This window comes from Equus quagga, chromosome 6 (genome assembly GCF_021613505.1).
Source record: "Equus quagga isolate Etosha38 chromosome 6, UCLA_HA_Equagga_1.0, whole genome shotgun sequence".
Classification (NCBI taxonomy): domain Eukaryota; kingdom Metazoa; phylum Chordata; class Mammalia; order Perissodactyla; family Equidae; genus Equus; species Equus quagga.
The window spans coordinates 59,803,728-59,823,626 of record NC_060272.1 but is presented as its reverse complement, the minus strand read 5'-3'; the positions used below and the strand labels follow the sequence as shown (position 1 = coordinate 59,823,626).

Genomic DNA, 19,899 nt, shown 5'->3' with positions numbered 1-19,899 from the left:
AAATTGTATCTTTTTCCATTACATTTCCAAGTTGATTATTGCTGATAACAGAAATTGTCTTATTTAATGAGGCTGGCACCAGTTAATCAAAAAAGCTAAGTAAGAAATAATTTTAAAATAATACATATATTTTTTAAAACATTTTACTTGAATTTTTAAAAATATAAAATGTAGGGGCTGGCCTGATGGCTTGGCAGTTAAGTGCACACGTTCTGCTTTGGCAGCCCGGGGTTCACTGGTTCAGATTCCAGGTGCGGACATGGCACCACTTGGCAAGCCTGAGCTTGCAAGCTTGGCAAGACTGGCCCTGAGCTAACATCTGTGCCCATCCTCCTCTATTTTATATGTGGGATGTCTGCCACAGCATGGCTTGATAAGTGGTACACAGGTCCGCACTTGGGATTTGGACTGGTAAACCCTGGGCTGCGGAAGTGGAGCAGGCAAACTTAACCACTAAGCAACCAGGAAGGCCCCCATAACATTACTTTAACATGTACAACCAGCAAATATAAATTTGGGAACAAACACGTTTAAGTTTTAATATGCATACAATTTCAATATTGGGAACAAAAGAACTCAGATGTCTCAAAGAGTAACTTTCTAGCTATAAGCATTTAGCTTTCCAGAAGCATCCTGAAAGAGCAATCCTTCCCTATCTCCACCCCACAGTAATGAGTAAAAAAGCAAGACAATAAACGCTTATTGAAATAAACTGAAGAGTACCTGGATTTCTGATAATAAAGGCTGCCGGAAAATGTTAAATTTACTATTCACGGAAAACCCTTGTTCTAATTATTTGAAAGAAGTAGAAATATTTCCTTCCTCTGTATTAAACTTGGCACAGTACTTTTCCCAATTGCAACCATTTTTTAAAAAATCAATAAAGATGAAGCATGGTTGCAGTACAATTTTAATCTATACAAGAATGGAAACTTCTAAGAGATTAAGTTATGTCACAATTTTAGAATTTAACGTTTCGAAAAAATGTCGATATAGTTTACACGTAAAAACACAAAGTTCTTCCTTGCTTAACAGTCATCTAACCTATAAAATAAAAACCAAAATTCCGATGTCAATAAGGAAAAAAAGATTAGAAGCTACTGTCACAGTGGGAAAACTTGACTAGACGTCAAGAAACTAGGATTCTAGTTCTAGCTCTCCATGCACTCATTGAGTTGTATCCTTCAATTTGAAAAATATGTACAAGGAATTAGGCTGGGTACTTAATATTGAGGACCTGGTTTCTAGTCTTGGCTTCAACATTCTCCAACATTTAATCACTCTGTAATCCTAGGTAAGTCACAACTTCTCTGAATTTCAGTTTCTTGATCTATAAAATGGAGACAATAATATATGCTCTTTCTGTCATTCAAAATTAGTGGGAAAAGTAGAGAGAAACATAAGGTCTGAAAAGGATTCTAGAGATCTAAAGTTCAATACTCTCCTTTTACAAATATATAATAGAGAAGGTAAATTATTTGCTCAAGGTCACATTAATTTTTAGTAGCACAGCTAGGATTAGAATCTAGGTCATTTAACACCTAGTCAAATTGTTTGTTTCACTACACCTTGCTGCTTCTAAACGAGGTGAAAGATTTTTGAAAACTACAACCCAGCTAGCCTTCCTAACTGGATTTTATAACCAAATTAAGCTGTTACGCTCCAAAGCATACATTGTATGTGAGGAATTGACTCTCTTCTCAGAATTTAGAGTGGAATTAGTTAAGTAGCATCCTTGAGAGAACTGAGAAAACAGTCATTAAACCATCTTCTGTGTTTTGGGTTCAGAAAGACTACATGACTACCCTAATGGTAATATATACAAAGACATTATTACTAGGCATAGCCCTAGCTTTCAAGACTCAAAATTTGAAACTTTTATTCAACTTTAAAGGCCAGCCTTCTTTAGACATTATCTCCTCTGGATGCCCTTTAACTGACTTGGGTTGACTCTCATCTCCATCCTGTGCAAATGTCTATTGTTATCCTCTGTATTGCAATTACTTCTTTGTGGTTTAATCTTAATTGAATTGAATGTCTTAAAGGAAAGACAAACTGAGTACTGTGGAAGTACAGAAGGAACTGATGAGATTGAGAAGTCTCCAGAGAAAAATGTCGTAGGATTTTAAGAGGTGGAGATGAAGGAGGAAGCAGGAAGAGACAGAAAGGAAGGAAGAGGGGACAACTAAGTGCTGGCAGTGATAAATATGTTTATTCAAGTTTTCAGTCATATACCACAACAACATTCCTGCTCCTCTTAATCTCCTTTACCTTCTTGCTTGAACCTGCCTCAACTGTCATTCCCATCCACTTTTACTTTGTTATAAATCACAGTTCACCATCCTTTAAATCTTTCTTCTTCCACTCGCACCCAACCCTACAAGCTGGTTCAACCCTTTGAACTTGGGTAGATGACTCATGTCCCAGTAAAAAGTAAGAAAAAGTGTTAAATGTTTGCAACAGTGACAGAAAGGTAAATAATTTTTAAATGATATCGATATACTTATAGTAATACTAAATTTGTCTAGAATTTAATAAATTTTCCTGTTAGGCTAGAAGGTCTTTTTATATAAAATAAATATATTGTATCAACATAAATTACAAATGTTCATTTCTAAAAATGAAAAAGTTTTGTTCATTTCCTAAATAGAAAATTGATCATAACAGGCTTTAGAAGAATCAAAAAAGAGAAAACCGGCTTTTTTCATAAGTGTAAATTTTGGATGAAAAAGAACCTTGAAAAGTCACATATCATGGCAAACATTTGCCACATTCAAAATGAATAAAATAAGTTTAAAATATTTTTCTTGCATTTTAAAATTTCACGGTTTCATACTTTCTTTTGAACTTGAACAAATTTATTTCAGTTTAAGTTTCACATACTCTCTTACCAGATTTTTCTGGATAGCGCATATTCTCAATATCTCATATTTCACTATCTCAGTGTTATTCTCCCATCTCATCTCATATTCTCAATGCTATTTTAGCAACAACTGGACTTATGCTCATCAAAACTTTTAATGAGAGAATACTTTAAAGTTTTGATCAATTCTTCTTTGATCAATTTTATAGTAAAAGAACACGGCATCTTATTTGTGTTTTGGAAAGGAAAGGTCTTTTAAAGAAGACTGCTATAGAAATAAAAAGGAAAGGCTTTTAAAAATGTTTAATCTTTACAATATAACAAAACATTAACAAAATTCTTCTTATGAGACTCTTGGCTTAAGCAAAGAAAATTTCTTGTACAACCTGGTTTCAAAATTAAAAATCCTTAAACATAAAGAATGAAAACTGACTCTTCATTTGTTATGCCTAAGACTGAAAAAACCCAATCTAGCAGCTTAAGTATTCAAAGTATTTAAAGAATCAGAATCAGATAAAGGAGCAGGAAGGGATCTTTGAGCAGTTCAACTCCCTCATTTTACAGCTAAGGAGCCAGAATCTTAGGTCAAGTGATTGCATATCAAGCTTCTCTGATTCTCTGCCTGTGCTCCTTACACAACACTTACACTTCCCTATTTAAAATAAAAAGTTACAGATTTACACTTTATTGCCTACACACACAATTCTTCATTCATAAAGAATCTGCACTAACACAACTAATAGTCTAGATTCCTTCTAGCCTATCCATAGAGAAAAATCTTCAAAAGATTTCAGAGATTTCCAGATATTTCAGAGAGAGAGCCTGTAGGACTTGCTAATCCTTTGTTTCTTTAGATCTGTGGTTTCTTACCTGATTTTGGTCATAGCTTTGTTTGAGAACTCATCAAAGCTATGGACCCAGTCCTCAGGGGAATGTATACAACAGAGGTTTCAGAGATTTCAAGGCCCTCAGGTGGAAAGTCTTTGCACTAGACTATCAAACTTGCCCCAGCATTAAACCAAATTACCACATATAATTGAACAATACTTATCTACCAACAAATAATATGTTTTCCCAGAAACACAATTTTGACATTGAATACTTTTCTCAAATTCGGGGCCAACAAGAAATGGTATATGTTCTGTCATTAGAAAACAATAGCAGTGTGGTCATTTAATGGTTCATCTGTAAAGATGCACGATATATTTCTAAGATAAAGCAAAGCAAAGTTTTTCCCTTGACAATCTGGAATGTCTTCTTTCATTAAATGAAAACTACATAATCCACCATGTTTTCTTTTTCTGCTTTGTATCAAATGAAGCACCTTTCCTTAGGTTAGATTTTCTATCATTATTATTTCACACACTGCCCTTCTTTCTCCTCGCTAGCACTTTGCTTTTATTCTTTTACTAATGTTATGAATTTGTATTTTAAGATTTTTTCTTGCCTTTTGCAAATATTTATTACATTCAAAATGAATAATTTTTAGAATAACGAATATGACTAATGTTTAGAATAATTTCTCTCATTTCCCCCATTTTAAATTTTTAACTCTTCTACACTTTTATTTAAAATTTTTAAACTTTAGGTATAATTTACATATAATAAAAAGCTAAAATCTTAAATGTTTAGTTCCATTAGTTTTGACACTTCTAAAATTATAATTTGCATTAAATTCTTTTTGGAAGCAAGAAGGGTATAAATGAATAAATAACTAGTTGATTCATTCATGAGCTGATCTGTGACAATCTGGCAGGGGGAAACTGGAAGAGGTAGGACTAGAAACGATAAGACATTATAGCACCATATAGATAAGAATGACAGGGTTAGTCCAAAATGGTGGCGGTGAGAATAAAGGGGGACAAGATAAAACTGACATTATTATCAAGGCTGGAAATATAACCAGTATGAAAAAGAAGAGAAAGGAATAATGGCTGAGGAGCCCACCTTACATATTATTTATTTATAATGGACGTTCAAGAAAGACTTATTTATTCATTCAACAAACATTATTATGAGCCTATTTTGAATCAGGCATGAAAAAGTCAGATTTCTTGCCTCCTCAAACCCACAGTTGTAGCAGAAATGTAGTCAAGAACTCAGAAGTTACCCAAATACTTAAACTTCTAATTGTTAACTAACAGGATACTCTCTCTCAAACTGATAAAAAACATCAGTTACACAACTAAATGATTTATAATACTGTTACTGTAGTGATGAATAAAACATCTACTTTATAGGCTACCTGATTATTTACCTGGCTTCTTGATGTAATTAAAATTTGAGAAGTGATGAGTTGCATAATGAGATTCACTAAATTTCAAATTGGTTGTATCTGTTATTTCACCCCCTAAAAAATCCCTACAAGAAACAAGCTGATTCACCGACTTAACTCTCAGAAGTGTACAAACCTCACATTAAAATAAGTTTGGTCTGAGTCTATCAAATACAAAAGCACCTATTAAACATACTTGATTTCCTGAATTCATTTAACTCCCTTTGTAAGTAGTTACACTATATTTTTCAAATCTCAACCTAAGGAATTTCCAAGGTATCTAATTTCACGTTGGTTCCTTAATTAGAAGTCAAATTAAAGATCTCATAAAATCCAGCTTTCAATGATCTTCTTCCCTGTTAAAACACACAGCCCCTATGCTATTGCTCTTCCTCAAAAGAAGCAACTTTCAATAAAATTCAAGTTTATTAATATGATTCTTTCCTCAGCAAACGTGAGTATCTATCAAGGGTCAAAGTATTGTATAAGAATTAGAAATACAAATATATACTAATATACTGATAACAACAAAAAGTTTAATTCAACAAATAGTGATCTATCCATTTTTAAGCACCAATGAGTGAAATATGAAAAAACTACAAATAAACAGTTAAGTGAATAACAAGTCAAGTGAATAACAATATCAACATGTGGAAGGATATTCTGATGTAGAATTAATATATTTTAATTCTCTGTTCAAAATGAAAGTAGAAGTAAACAAGCTAAGAGCATATAACTGCTTATATTCCATTGTTTAGTGATGACTAAAGAGATTACCAATTTGAAAGTAGATTACTAAGAAACTGTTAACAGAAAATTTTTCTCCAATGAGAACACAAGCTTAACGACTACTCCTTTTTTTATTACTGTTCATTCAAAGTTTCTGCCTGTCTTCTAATATGAACACAAATACTATCTGTTTTCCACACCAATGCAATACAAAGAAATTCAGCCCTTTAAAGTTTTAAGTTCACTGATTATAAGTAAGGCTCACATTTTTTGGTGTCACTTGATTCTAGATAAATTTCCTAGTCAAAACAATAAAAATAGGTTACAATTCGGGCGGACTCATCAACAAACCAACAAAAGATGCTGAGCATGAGTGTAGCTCAAATTAAAAAGGTGTAAAATCAGCATAAAACAAGCTACTGCAACGTACTACTTTTAAACTGTCTAAGTAATTTTTGAAAGAAAAATAAATTGCTCTTAAATTACCTATATTGATACCCAAAAGGAAAAGTTTCAGCCCAAACTGAATCTAACTAGAAAATAACAGCAACAGTAAAATACAAAAGGGTAATTCAGAATTAAAAAAAAAAAATTTAGGGGCCAGCTATGGGGCCGAGTGGTTAAGTTTGCGTGCTCCACTTTGGCGGCCCAGGGTTTTGCCAGTTCAGGTCCTGGGTGCACACATGGCACTGCTCATCAAGCCATAGTGAGGCGGCATCCCACACAGCAGAACTAGAAGCACCTACAACTGGAATACAACTATGGGGCCGGCCCGGTGGCTTAGCGGTTAAGTGCAAACGTTCTGATTCAGCGGCCCAGGGTGAGCCAGTTGGGATCTGGGGTGCAGACACAGCACTGCTTGGCAAGCCATACTGTGGTAGGCATCCCACATATAGAGTGGAGGAAGATGGGCATGTATGTTAGCTCAGCGCCAGTCTTCCTCAGCAAAAAAAGGAGGATTGGAAGATGTTAGCTCAGGGCTGACTTCCTCAAAAAAAAAAAAAAAAAAAGATTACAACTATGTACTGGGGGGCTTTGGGGAGAAGAAGAAGAAGAAAAAAAGAAGAGTGGCAACAGATGTTAGCTCAGGTGACAATCTTTTTAAAAAAACAACAAAACACATTTATGTGGGGCTGGCCCCGTGGCCTAGCGGTTAAGTTTGGCACATTCTGCTTCAGTGGCCCGGGTTCATGGGTTCGGATCCTGAGCACGGACCTACACCATTCACCAAGCCATGCTATAGCTGTGAACCACATACAAAATAGAGGAAGACTGGTAAAGATGTTAGCTCACAGTGAATCTTCCTCAAGCAAAAAGAGGAAGATTGGCAACAGATGCTAGCTCAGAGCCAATCTTTCTCAGCAAAAAGAAAACCCATTTAAAAAACATTTATGTGTCTAGAGGCCGTGCTATCTTCAATCCTTGAGAAGTAACCTCTACATTCAACTACCCCCATTCCACACATACTTTCTTCTTCCAATTCCTTTGGGCTTTAAAAAATGAGTAAACTTTAAATATAAATATATAAAGAAACCACTCATATGAGCTTTTAAAATGAAGACAAATCTGAACTATGTTCTAATATACAGCTAATGTCATATTAAGAGGGATAAGGGGAGGATTGGGGGAACAAAAATAAATTATGAACCTAAAATTTAGCCAAGTAATGTAACTTCTATTCTCCAAAACTTATTTTAATCAATTTAGGAAAAAAAAATAGTTTAAAAAGATGTAATTTCATTCTGTGCATAAGATTAATACCACACCAAACATAAACATTCTTAAACATTATTCTTTGGTGAAACTGGTAATTTAAAAGTCAAAAGTGCTCTAAAATATTAATTCAATTTTATAGGAAACAAGAAAGAATGTTAGAAAATTTACCCAAAACAAGAGACCCAGGATTTGGAACCACACACAATCATACCAATTCAATTAAACTAAATCTTGAGGAGCAATCCTGGAAAACAGAAGCCAAGAATGGCAACACTACCATCTGTCTCTCAGCCAAACCCTTTTCACACTTAAAGATTAAATTCTTCTCTTTCACAGTTACTAAACAATTTTTAATGCTATATTAAGAAATAACTAACAATTTAAATGCATAAATACACACTCATATACATTTTATTTTTTTAAAAAAAGGCATATCCCAAACATGAAAGCAATCAAAGAAGAGAGAAACAGGCTTAATACTGATTTTTTTTTCCTCTCTCAATCAGTACTACCAAAAGGAAAGAAAGAAAGGAAGGGAAAAAAACTCGAGAGGTGGCCAGCATCCCAGAAGGCGTTTCCGCATAAAAAGAGTTAATGGGCTGAGGCTCAGCTAAAGAGTCAGTGACCATTTGCAAGCCTCCTGGGTATATTCCCAGCAGACACATTATCAGATTAAAGCACTGCAAACAAACTGGGCTGAAACCTTTCTTTGTCCAAGCCCAGCCTCTTCTTCCTGTGATGTCATATTACAAACCTAGCAAGCCTTTCTTTTTCACTTCAGAGAAAGCCCATCTCACAATACAGCTGGCAAAGAGAAAAAGGCCTCGATTCAGCAAGAGCTAACACGCATAGGAATTTATTTCGGAACCCTTAAAAGACTCTTCTGGCTACCATCATCTGGGATCCACTGCAGGAATAGCAAAAAGGAAGACTTCATTTAAAAGGAGCAAGAAGTAAATGAGACCAAATTGGGAATGTTTAAGTCTCTGAAACTCTGCATCGAAGAGCAAAATAAGATTGTTAACTGTGGCTTAAACATTCTGGAGCATAAAGAAACTCTAATTTTGGAATATTCATCTTGACTACTGAAATACACATTTAACAGATGAGTTGTTTTATTCCATCGTGGAACAGAGCGTTACTTTAAAAATTATAATCCAATGGGTTGGCTTCAATGACTACCGTTTCTAAAGGTTGCTCGTCAGCTAACCAAGCCTTGGATTCACGGATTTTCTGTAGACTAGCAAATGAGAATATTTTCCTGTTGAAGAAATAAGTGGAAACTTTACAGCAACAAATTTCATGTTTCTTTTGGAGATTTCAGAGAAAGAGGAAATATTTATAAAACCTCCCAAAGATCCAAAGAATTTGCAAATACGCTGGAGGTTATAAAGTAGTCACAATCTGAATAGCAAAGGAGACTGCAGCTGACCAAAGGGCTTCATCACTGTGAACTGGACGTGCCTTTATAATGGTAAGCAGTAACAGCTCCGGCTGTGTCTACGATGACTCCTTTAAATACACTTTGTACGGCTGCATGTTTAGTATGGTGTTTGTACTTGGGTTAATATCCAACTGTGTTGCCATATATATTTTCATCTGCACCCTCAAAGTCCGAAATGAAACCACAACATACATGATTAACTTGGCAATGTCAGACTTGCTTTTTGTCTTTACTTTACCCTTCAGGATTTTTTACTTTGCAACACGGAATTGGCCATTTGGAGATTTACTTTGTAAAATTTCGGTGATGCTGTTTTATACCAACATGTATGGAAGCATTCTGTTCTTAACTTGTATTAGTGTAGATCGATTTCTGGCAATCCTCTACCCATTTAAGTCAAAGACTCTAAGAACCAAAAGAAATGCAAAAATCGTTTGCATTGCTGTATGGTTAACCGTGATGGGAGGAAGCGCACCAGCAGTTTTTTTTCCGTCTACACACTCTCAGGGGAACAATACCTCAGAAGCCTGCTTTGAAAATTTTCCAGAAGCCACATGGAAAACATATCTCTCAAGGATTGTAATTTTCATTGAAATAGTGGGATTTTTTATTCCTCTAATTTTAAATGTAACTTGTTCTAGTATGGTGCTAAGAACTTTAAACAAACCTGTTACATTAAGTAGAAGCAAAATAAACAAAACTAAAGTTTTAAAAATGATTTTTGTACATTTGGTCATATTCTGCTTCTGTTTCGTGCCTTACAATATCAACCTTATTTTATATTCTCTTATGAGAACACAGACATTTGTTAATTGCTCAGCAGTGACAGCCGTAAGAACCATGTACCCAATCACTCTCTGCATTGCTGTTTCAAACTGTTGCTTTGACCCTATAGTTTACTACTTCACGTCGGACACAATTCAGAATTCAATAAAAATGAAAAACTGGTCTGCTAGGAGAATTGATTCCAGATTCTCTGAAGTTCAAGGCACAGAGAACTTTATTCAACATAACTTACAGAACTTAAAAAGTAAGATATTTGACAACGAATCTACAATATAAGCTGCCTGAAATAAAACCACTGGGACTTCACTGGGACAGAATTTCCAAGTTCCTTCAACTGTGAAAAGCATTTTTTTGGACAACTATTTCTCCACCTCTGAAAGAAAATAAACACGTGGAAAATTTTAAAGTTTTTAGTAAAAAAAAAAAATTGTATTCAATGTGTTAAGCATTAAAATGTACTCTATTCTTGTACAAACTTCATTTTATTTTTCTGAGCCATTTTGAGTTGTACCTTCCTCTTCATTAAAAAACCCCTTAAAAAGTTGTCCAAAGTCTAAAAGCGATCATGATTTGAATCATGTGGTGACCATTTGTACTGTCTTTGAATTTCTTAGTAATTTTATACTAATGATTTACAAATGCTAAAAGTTTTAAGTATTTAATATTTTTATTCAACATACCTCTAATTTCTAGTTCAATCTGAAATGAAACTACTAATTGTGTTTCTTAAACTATAACAACATAAACGAGAAGCAGTAATTTGAAGTAATAAGCATTTTTGAAGTATTTCTCAAAAAATAGCTAGAAATGTAGTCTTCTGTAGAATAATGACATACTAACACTATTTGAGGATCTTGAGCAGTTAACACTTACAGTATTTAGGATTTTGTCTTTGTATGCAATTTACAAAAAGCAAATGCTATCTAACTATATAGTGAAGTAGGCTTTAAAATTACTACTTTGATCCGTTTTCTGGATATAACAGCACCCAATTTCAAAATGATAAACGCCACAAAAATTGAGAAGGAGGAAACTAACAAAATGTTATTTTAATAAGTAAATTTTTTAAAAATAAAATACTACTAAAGGTACATTTTAAAGGTATATTTATCACAATAAATAACTTGCATTTTAAGTATTTTAGGTCAGAGAAACACCATAGCTAGTGAGATAGTGAAATACAATACTTTGCACTTAGAAAGTGATCAATATATATACTACCTCCCTTCCTTCTTTGGACCATCTAAAGCCAAATATTGAATAGTTGAAAGTACTATTTTAAGTAGGCAAAATATTATTGTATGTCAAAATTATCTATGAAATAAGAACATAGTTCCTTACATAAAAAATAGCAAAACTACAAGGCCAAATAACTAAGTACAACTACATTTTCATTTCACTAACAAAGGTATGGCTTTGAGCTATCAAGTACACTAAAACATTTTCATTTTTCAACAGATTTTTTTTTTAATTCAAGTAATTCTCCAAAGTTAACTGAAAAAGAATGCTTTTTATTTGAGAAAAAGGACACATAATAAAATTCAGCATTCAACTTATCTGATTTTTACATCTTAATCTTTCAAGTCCTGAATACAACTTTGGACAAATACTCTTAAGATTTAAATTTGATGTTTGCTGTTCTCTGGGTTTGGGCTTCAACGATTTCAGACAAATCACAGTCATTTGCTACATAAGTAAATGCATTTTCAATAAAATAACAACGGGGCATTTTCTTTAGGGAGTCATGTCCCCTTTACATAAACCTAAAATAAAATAAATCTTTTAAAAAAAAAAAGCTAGTAAAGAAATTAAGCGTGGTACTTTATATCCCAAGAGAAGTACACATGCTGTAAACATGTTTTCTTCAACCGATCCAGAAGTTCCCTTATTTGATATCACTCTTCAGAAAACAAATACATTTAGCACTCTAAAACATATATTTTTGAGCTGAAAAGCAAGTAACAACTTACTGACGTGGAGGAAAGGGGAGGGGAGTTTGTAACAGATTTCTCAAAACTTTTCTCAGCTTAAATATCTATGAGTAAGATCTCAAAGAATAGATATCAATTTAAAATACAAACAAAATAGTCATCAGATAGTTGTTATTTACTGTATTTACGGGAGAAATTACTATTACCCTCTTGTCAACAGGAAGATGAATCAAAAGTTTGTAAGATTCTTCACAAAGTATACATAACAGATGACAAACATCGGTTTTCTCATCTTTAAAACTTCAAATCCCAGGTAAATCTTACCTTCACAACAGAAAGAGTATTAAAGTTATTTTCCTTTGTTACTGTTGCACTTTAAGGTAAATTATATATTCCGAGGGCTTTCTCCTTCCCCAGAAAATCTAAATCAATAGAACTCCAAGGATTTTACTTTCTGTTACCTTAAAATGACAACAGCTAATCCTCCCTCCCAAAAAACTATGCCCACTGTTTTTAATATCTTTCCTTTCCAGATTAACTCTCTTCAAAGGAACAGAAGTAAAATGAGAATTTTTTTTTTTTTTTGAGGAAGATTAGCCCTGAGCTAACATCTGCCACCAATCCTCCTCTTTTTGCTGAGGAAGACGGGTACTGAACTGACATCTGTGCCCATCTTCCTCTGCCTTATATGTGGGAGGCCTGCCACAGAATGGCTTGACAAGCAGTGCGTAGGTCCATAGCCGGGATCTGAACAGGCAAACCCCAGGCTACCAAATTTTTCGAGGTGTGGAGAAAAGCTTTACAGCATCCTAATGATTGATTATGAACTTTGAAATGATCTTTTCTGAGAAAATATCAAGCAAGTAACTAGTTTACCAAAAGAATGTATGAAAATATATTATATATAATACATCCACAGAAAATTCAAAGAAACTGAAAGCATTACTTTATCCAGGAGTTTTGACTTTATATTCTACATTCAAAATACTAAAAGTAAATCTCAGATATCAATCTTAATTATATAGTATTTAAAGAAATTAGTCACTCAATTGAGGAATATAAAATAGAAAATGAAACATCAGCCAACTTCATATACCAACTGAGAAACATTTAATTACGAATAATATGTAGCCAGCAAGAGTCTGAAGCAATTGCTTTTTGGTCCCGCAATTTTGGACTCCTGATGAACCAGGTATCTGGTCTTTTGTCAATATATTAAGTTACTATTACCTAGTAAAATCTTTATTACCTCCCAACTATTTTACTACCCAAACTTTTTTAGTGTCTGCATGCCAATCCAACTCCAAATGTCACAAATGAGGAAAGATGTTACCTGGTGCTCTTATTTGTGAATGAATTTTTATATAGAAAATTTTGTAAACAGTGCTCACTAGTGGATGAATCTTAAGGTAGTTCTAAGGTAAACTTTTTTTTTTTGAGGAAGATTAGCCCTGAGCTAACATCTGCCACCAATCCTCCTCTTTTTGCTGAGGAAGACCGGCCATGAGCTAACATCCATGCCCATCTTCCTCTACTTTATATGTGGGATGCCTACCACAGCATGGTGTGCCAAGCAGTGCCATGTCCGCACCCGGGATCCAAACTGGCAAACCCCAGGCCGCTAAAGTGGAACGTGCGCACTTAACTGCTGTGCCACTGGGCCAGCCCTGTAAGGTAAATGTTTTCAAAAAGCTTCTTTGGGCTGGCCTAGAAACCAAATTATCCATTTAAAACATGATTTCTAAGAGGGGCTGGCCCCGTGGCCTAGTGGTTAAGTCTGCGCGCTCCACTGCAGGCAGCCCAGTGTTTCGTTGGTTTGAATCCTGGACGCGGACATGGCACTGCTCATCAAACCACGCTGAGGCAGCGTCCCACATGCTACAACTAGAAGGACCCACAACGAAGAATATACAACTATGTACTGGGGGGCTTTGGGGAGAAAAAGGAAGAAAAAATAAAATCTTTAAAAAAAAACATGATTTCTAAGAAATAAATTCCTAACTAAACAGGACTAATGGACAAACTTAGGGACACAGAACATATGTAAACCAACCAGAGTATTTAATGATCAACAATATTATTTAATTAAAAAAATTTTCCAGAGATCAACATAAACATAATTCTAAAATCACTAATTCTCCAATTTCTATTTTATCTCTTTCTCCATCTTTTTTACCTAATGTCTGCTATTTTCTGACCGTCAATTTTATGAAAGTACAAAGAATATAATTAAACAGGGCAATAGACCAGCACAATAAAAGAATAAGAAACTAACTTCAGGCAAACTTCTCTACTAAGTCTTTCCCCTTCTTCCCTCTCTCAAAAAAGATTTACTCTAGTAACTCCTTAACAGAGTACAAAATTACCTCTTTCATCACTTTATGAAAGTGCTGAAAAGCAGTGGAAAAAACAGAATCCAAGAGGACCCCAGAAGTAGAGATAATCATGAATTTAATAGCTACCAAACAAAACTTGCTTTACTCATATAGATTCAATCAAGTAATTCTTGAAAATAAAGTTTAAGTAAATATTAAGAATGAGAAACAAATATATGTTACATACTTACAGCCAAGTTGTAGTTAATAGTCATAGGGTGAACGTACTGAATTCTAGTACCTTCCTATGAAAATGGCTTCTGGTAAATTCACAATTTAGAGCTGAAAGAGCCTGGAGATATCTGACACAACTACTTCACCTTAGATTGAGGAAACGGAAGAACTAAAAGGCTAAGTAAGTTGCAGAGGGTCACATAACAAATTAAGGTAGAGCCAGGATAAGTGACATGCCTATTTCTTCAAAAGCAGCAAGGGAAGGAGCACATGCAAAGGCCCTGTGGGAGAGAAGTTGGTATGCTGAAAAGATTAAAAGAAAGCCAAAGTGGCTCGAGGTGTAGTGCTGAGATCTTTGATGTACTTACAGGGCATGAAAAAGCCCTGTTAAGATCTGAGGAGATGTGGAAAGCACTGAAGGACTGATTTGAAGTAGAGGGAGAGACATGATCAGAGTTGCATTTCAAAAAGATTCTTCTAATTACAGGGTAGAGATGCATTTGTCTTCAGCAAAAAGAGAAAAAGAATCATAATAAGAGCTATATTTATTCAATTTAAATTTAAAAAGCTGTTCTCATCCTTTATTTTGACTATGTCCTTTCTCTCTTATTAAAATTGCCTCTCTTTTTTGAAATGATGGTGATGATGGATGGGAAGAATACCTTAATGTTGTTACTTGGCATATTTAGTTAGCAGCCCTTGTGGAAAAAATGGTACATTCCTACACCGCTGGTGGGAACATAAAACGTTACAATCGTTACAGATGGGAATTTGGCAATATTTAACATACACACATTTATCCTTTGACCTAGCATTCTCACTTTTAGGTATTTACCCTGAAGACACACTTCCAGTAATATAAAAATACATATGTACATGGCGTAGCATTATTTGAAATTGCAAAATATTGGAAACTACCTAGATGTCCAAGCACAGAAGATTGATTGAATAAACTGCAGCACATATACACAATGTAGCAGTATGCAGATATCCAGTTTTATATACATATGGATATCATTGGTATCCAGTTTTAAAAGCTGTCAGATTCTCCATTGCCTGAAAGGAAAAGTTCAGTTTCAAAGTTCTCCAAAATACGGTCCTGACCACTCAAGATTTTGGCTTCTTTTCTGTCTCCCAAACAAGATACCTCCACTCCACTTTGGTCTATTACTTGGTCCTGTGTTCACAACTCTTACTTTCTTGACTCTAGAGATTTAGGCACATGACACACTACTTGCCCCTCTCCACATCCCTGTCAATAAAAAGCTCACTCTGCTCCTCTTCTCCGATAAAATCCTTTCAATCCTACAAGGCCCAGGTCAACTCTAAACAAAATCTTCTTTGATGATGCTTACTGCCTGTATCACTTACTTGGTATTTATTTGTGTCTTTGTTGGTTGTCTTTTTATGTGGGCTATGTCTTATCTTCCTAACTAGACACCTCAAGCTTCTTGAGGAAAGGCATTATGTTTTGTATGTCTTTGTATTCTCTATAGTGCCTAACACAGGATTGAAATAGACCCAAAAGAGCTTGGAAGGAATGGCTTAGAGTGAAGAACAAATTAGATGTTATTTGCCTACTAGACTGAAGATTAATTTTTAATAACCATTATCTATTTACTTATACAATATCTACTCTGGGTATTTATCAACGTAGTTCTAATAAATGTCCTATACTTGCACACAAAAATGTAAAGAGACTAAAGATTTTCTTTTGTTTCACCAAAACTATGGTTCATTTAATTCTTCAAAAACCCAAGGAAAACAATGCAAATTTTCCTTTATTGATACTACTTTGATACAAGAATTCAGCTCTTGCAGTTATCACCATAACGCTTATTATGATTTACAATAACATGGATTCATCAACCTTAAATTATGTCCGTTAAAATCCTCACCCTTTAGATATGATTATAGAGTTGTTAAAATAAACCACTTTGTTCTTGAAGACATTCTTTATAGAACTATCTGACTTCTCTCTTGGAACAACTATTTTCCAGGCCTGCTGTATCCTAGGATTTTTCCCATTTTTTTGCTCTCTAGACTCCTGTGACAGTTTCCTCCTTTCTTGGATTTCTTTTTCATTCTGCTAAGGCAGATTCTCTAGTAATTTTATTTCAAAAACGATAGCCAAGAGATAAACTTTCTGAATCCCTGCACGACTGAAAACTGTTTCACTTTACCCTCGTGTTTGACAGTGTAGGTCAGATAGAGAATTCTTGGTTATCAAACATCCAGTATTCCTGATAAGAACTGCGATGTTGACCTGGATCTTATTCCCTTGTAAATAACTTACTTCTCTCTGGAAGCTTTTATAATTTCCTGATTACCTTTGGAATTCTGAATTTTCACCAAGATGTATACACATTCATTCATCTTTAGTCTCTTTAGATTCTCTTTATATTCATTCAATCTTTAGTCTCTTTCCATCTGCAGCCTCCTGGCTTTCATCACCTTTGGAAATATTTCTTGTTTTTAATTATTATTTTCTGTCCTCCACTTTCTCTAGTATTTCTTTTGGGGATGGACAGATAGATATTGAACTGAAGTGCCCCCAAATACCAAAATACAGGCAATAAACCATCAGCACAGCAGTCTGTTGTATTTTCCTCTTAGGCAGAATTATCTTTCCTATTTCTTTTTTTCCTTCAAGTCTGTCATAGCAGTCTGATTACCTCAATTTCTACTCTGTTCTTTTGTAGGCACCAGCAGGAAGCTGCAGCCCTGTGTGTGTACATGTACACAAAAGATGGGGTGGGGCCAGGCATGTATTTGTATAGTTTGTACACTACAAAAGCAGAGCTTCATCCTAAACTCTGCATACCAAGCCTAGGGCGGCTGTGTCCAGAGGGGCATCTTTTTCTAATTCATTAGTACAGAGGGACATACATTTTTCTGATTCTTATAGGCTGGCAAGGCCTTAGATGGAGCATTGGTTGAGGTGTTTCATGGACCGGTAGTTCTCAAAATGTGGTTGTCAAAATGTAGAGACCAGACTAGCAACATCAGCATGATCTGGGAACATGTTAGGAATACAAATTCTCAGACCCTATTCCAGAAACGTTAGGGTTGGGCCCAAAGATCTGTAAGTTGTGCTTTAACAAGCCCTCCAGGTGATTCTGAAGCATGCTAAAGTTTGAGAGCCACTGGCAGAGAGCACGTTAGAAAATTCTCCTGATTACTGCCCCACCTGCTGCTATGGGCTTGGAAACTGAGATTCCCACTTGGACCAGAGCCCTTTCTGGTGTGTATTCAGAGCTGTGGTTTTCTCTGTTTTGTTGTAGCCATCAATACACACCTCATTTACTTTTCATCCTCAAAAATGAATCAATTTCTCTCCATAGTTTTTCTACTTGATAGTCTCAGTACTGCTGAATTTCACCCCCAGGTGTTTCTTTTCTTTTCTTTTCTGTCACTTCCCTTGGATTTTGGGGGAGAAAGGAGATGTAAGTGTGTAGTCAGTGTGCTATTTTGAATGAGAAAATACTCTAATTTTAAAAGCAACTGTCCAAGTCACACAAGCAACAGGCTAAGTTACACAAGAAAAAGTTATACTACTTAAACTCTTTTGCTATTGCTAAAAAATAATATGCAAAGGCTTTTTCATCAAAACAAAGCAAATCCTTATGCTATGAACACCACAACCTTCAATTTAATTTTCTTTAAAAAAGGATAATTTTTCAACTATTTAACCAATTACTGTTGGCTCATATTTTATTTTATTTTTCTGGTGAGGAAGATTGGATCTGAGCTAACATCTGTTGCCAATCTTCCTCTTTTTGCTTGAGGAAGAGTGCCCCTGACCTAAGATCTGTGCCAATCTTCCTCTATTTTGTATATGGGTCGCCACCACAGCATGGCTTGATGAGGGGTGTAGGTCATGCCTGGGATCCAAACATGTGAACCTGGGCTATTAAAGCAGAGCACACCAAACTTAACCACTATGCCAGGGGGCTGGCCTCAGTTCATATTTTAATAGGACATAAAAACCTACAAATCATTTTATTACAATGCTTTATTTTAAAATAAAGAACTTTAATTACATGAGTGTAAAATATTCACATTGGACTAAAATTTAGGCTTTTCAGGGAAAAGCATTTTATGTATAGTACTTGATGAACAGAAGAAGCAGTTTATTTAAATAAAAATGAATATTACTTACAACAGAGCACTAACAAATTACACCACTTGGCTTATATGTCACACATGTAATTTTTGCTCATGTCCAAAATAACTGGTTTCAAAACTGTTGGGCAAAAATTGCTACACTTTGTGTCGTGGTCTCCTAAGATTTCTTTACATCAAAACACATGTAATTCAACATAATCTTAGCTATTTAAGAGAAGGAAAAAAATATGGACACGTATTAAAAACCAGAATAGGACATGTATAAATAGTATGTCCACAACAGATTATAGAGTTGTTCCTAGAGAAATAATCACAAAGGTCAGGGATATCATTTCTGTATCATCATAGCAACTTTTACCCAAATCCATTCACCCAGGCCATTTATTCATTTCAAATTGTACTGTGGAAAAGTTTATTTTCAGAAGACCTGTTGAAATATGCAAGTTACAGGGCCAACCCCGTGGCTGAGTGGTTAAGTTCGCGCGTTCTGCTTTGGCGGCCCAGGATTTCACCAGTTCGAATCCTAGGCACAGACATGACACCACTCATCAAGCGATGCTGAAGGAGCATCCCACATGCCACAACTAGAAGGACCCACAACTGAAAAAATACACAACTATGTACTGGGTGGCTTTGGGGAGAAAAAGGAAAAATAAAATATGCAAGTTAGATCCTGTTCTAAAAGCACATAATATTAAAAGTGTCTAATATGCCTAATTGCAAAGATGATGTAAAGTTTCTATTTTCAAGAGTTCAGTATCAGATTAGTGAATCCCATGTTCATTTTTGTTTATGACGCATGTATGAGTAAAAGATAAGTCATTTTACTTCTCTACTTTTCTCATTTTAATGTTTAAAAGAAAAAAATCAAAATGACAAAAATAAGTTATAAAAACCAGCATTACTTAATACTATAAATGAAAAAACTTTTAGACAAATTACCTTAAAACATGGAAAGGGTAAGTATAATGACCAGCTATTAATAAAAATAATAATTTTATTAATCTATTAATAAAGATAAAAATGACCAGATATTAAACTCCAAAAAAGAAATGAACTTAAACAAAAGATAGCAAGAGAGATTTGTTAGTCTTTGAAGAATTCTTAAAGAGTATAATGAAAATTTTAAAGCGAAATCATGTGTTTTATTTTAATGGTAGCGAGAAACACTGAAACTTAGCAAGAATAAAAAAAAGGTTTTCTGAAAGAGTGAGAAACAAATCCAGCTATTTCATAGTCTATATTTCCTTATCATGTTCTAAATCTAGCATTTAAGGAAGACACCAAAAATGCTTGTGATATTTGGCCATTTCTGACAATAGTGGAAAATATTAAGAACCAATAAGTAAATTAATAAAACCACATACGCAAGGGCTACTAACGTGTGTTTTGAAACAAACTAGGTTGTGACAGTTCGGAGTTTTGAAAACATGCCATAAATATCTGGAAAAGATAAATGTCAAAAAGTTGGTTCTATT

General features: G+C 34.7%; 2 protein-coding genes across 3 annotated transcripts in view; one reads left to right on the top strand and one right to left on the bottom strand.

Moving 5' to 3' along the window:
- The window catches only part of RB1 (RB transcriptional corepressor 1), a 155,579-nt gene that overhangs the window by 43,363 nt on the left and 92,317 nt on the right, over positions 1-19,899 (bottom strand). The gene's annotated exons all lie outside the window — the stretch shown is intronic.
- Positions 8,357-10,358, top strand: LPAR6 (lysophosphatidic acid receptor 6). The gene has a single exon (XM_046664257.1). The coding sequence runs from the start codon at positions 9,055-9,057 to the stop codon at positions 10,087-10,089; it is 1,035 nt and encodes a 344-aa protein (XP_046520213.1). The 5' UTR covers positions 8,357-9,054; the 3' UTR covers positions 10,090-10,358.